The sequence below is a fragment of the Plasmodium cynomolgi genome (assembly GCF_000321355.1).
Source record: "Plasmodium cynomolgi strain B DNA, scaffold: 0436, whole genome shotgun sequence".
Lineage (NCBI taxonomy): Eukaryota > Apicomplexa > Aconoidasida > Haemosporida > Plasmodiidae > Plasmodium > Plasmodium cynomolgi.
In genome coordinates this window covers 1-2,160 of record NW_004192899.1, presented here as the reverse complement: position 1 = coordinate 2,160, position 2,160 = coordinate 1, and the positions used below count along the sequence as shown (strand labels likewise).

General features: G+C 24.4%; 1 protein-coding gene across 1 annotated transcript; it reads left to right on the top strand.

Annotated features, from left to right (window-relative positions):
• Window positions 1-841: 841 nt before the first annotated feature.
• PCYB_004140 (CYIR protein) lies at window positions 842-2,092 on the top strand (the record flags this gene model as incomplete). The annotated part of the gene is made up of 2 exons (XM_004227835.1): window positions 842-2,050; window positions 2,072-2,092. The coding sequence occupies 2 exons, from the start codon at window positions 842-844 to the stop codon at window positions 2,090-2,092; spliced, it is 1,230 nt and encodes a 409-aa protein (XP_004227883.1).
• Window positions 2,093-2,160: the final 68 nt, after the last annotated feature.

Sequence of the window (2,160 nt, the reverse complement as noted above, 5' to 3'; positions counted from 1 at the left end):
ATAATATTTGGTATATAAAATAAATGCAAAATTTACAATAAAAAATATTCACTTTCTTAGTGTAAATATTACACAAAAGTAGAGTATAATATTGAATAAGTATTTAAAATAGAAATTTATGCACATCATTAAAGATATTAAGTACAATATGTCACTTTGATTGTTATTTATATAGGAAAATTATACACCGTGCTTATAATTATTTAATAAAATAATAATTTACAAAATATATATTTTTGGTGATGTATTTTGTTTATCCATTTTACTTTTTTAAAATTCAAATGTGTTTGTTATGTAATAAATTAATTTTGAGCTTAAATAGGAAAGCATACTAATAAATACTTTATTTTTTTGGTGAATTAAACAAAGAATACAATATATAATTATATTATATATTGTTATTTTTATGTACCCATAAATATACCCTTTTAAAAGTTGTTATTTATTTTACTTAAGTTTTCTTAGCTAATGGAAGATATAGATGCTGATTATTTAGTAAATATGTTTACACTATTTATAAAATTACTTATATATATATTAATACTGCATTTATCTTTAATATACATTATGTATTTTAAAATGAAAAAACATTTATAAGATCCATATTTTTCTGTTTAATATGTAGGACAATATTTTGAAGGATTCAGATTCACAGAAAATATATAAGGGATTCAATGTTACCGTTAATAATAGTGATTACAAAAAACATTGTAATAATGCATTTAATTCAGATAATGGTAACACAGAATTAAAGGAATTATGTTATAAGTACGAAAGAAATTTAAATGAATTAGCTAATAATGGTGATGAAGCACAACGTAGAGATCGTTGTTATCACTCCATGCTTTGGATATTTGATGAAATAAGTAAATTTTTCAGATCTAATTCGTATTATATTAATCATTTGTATGTTCTCAAAAAATTTCATGATGTAGAAGAACTTATTATTGAAGATATAAATAGAAAAAATGATAGAACAAAATATTTATGCCGTTCTTATTTTACTTATCATGACTTGCAAGAGAGGAAAAATGTGAAATATTTGCATGATTATATTAAAAACTATAACAAAATTAAACAATATGTAATTTCTGATAAGACTGATTGCGAAAAGTATAGAAAATACTTTGAATTTATTAAAACATTATACGAAAAGCATAAAGAGGAATGTTGTAAATATTGGAACACAGAATGCCATAAATATTTTAGTTGTGACCCATTTTATGATCCAAATAATATCTTGTCTGTATTAGAAAGTTGTGAAAATGGAAAATTCAATGGAATGTTAAGCGCAAAAGTTAAATCTGTGTCTAAGGATTCCGAAAAAGAATTTAATATGAAAATTAAAAATGTAAGGTGCGTTGCTTATAAGTACGAAGATTATGGATTTCTTTCATGTTTTGACTCGCCATTAACCCATAATGTTACTATTAAAGGAAATGAAAAGGTAACTTGGAATACTGAAAGTGGAAAATACATTCCATCAAGAAGCAGGGGATTAGAATTTTTCACTAGATCAACAATAGGAATACCAAAAAAATTATATCCAATTAAGAAAGATAAAGGGAAAAAGAATAATCAGATGAAGACAACAGATGTTATCTTGGGAATGAAAAACTCAAAGTGTAAAATTACACGTGAAAATAAAGCAAAGGGTATCGTAGAATTGAGTTGCAATGAGACTTCTTCTACTAAAAGTGCTAATATTGTTGATGGTCAGGAAGTATCAGGGAAAGAAGTGCTTAATGTTGTGCCTACAAAAGGGAAAATAAATAAACCTGATGAAAGATTAGTATGGAAAAGGTTAAAACATTCTAAAGAAGAAGCTTGCTCTACTGATTTATTAGGATTCTGTGTTGACCCCCAAAACACATATAAAAATAAAGCAAGGGAAGAAAAAATAGAATACAAAAGTTCATATACGGAAAATGAAATTCCAAATGATAGCAATACAATCTATTTTGATAATTCTGAAAAGGAAAATAGTATTTTAAATTCTCTATACACCAAAATAGGACTGGTCTCTGCTCTTGTTCTTGGATCTTTTCTCGTTTTTTTTATGTATTATAAGGTAAATAAAAAACATATTTAAAAATGTAAATATTTTATGTTACTTCATATCTACATATTCTTTATATTCTTATGAATATTAAAGCAAAG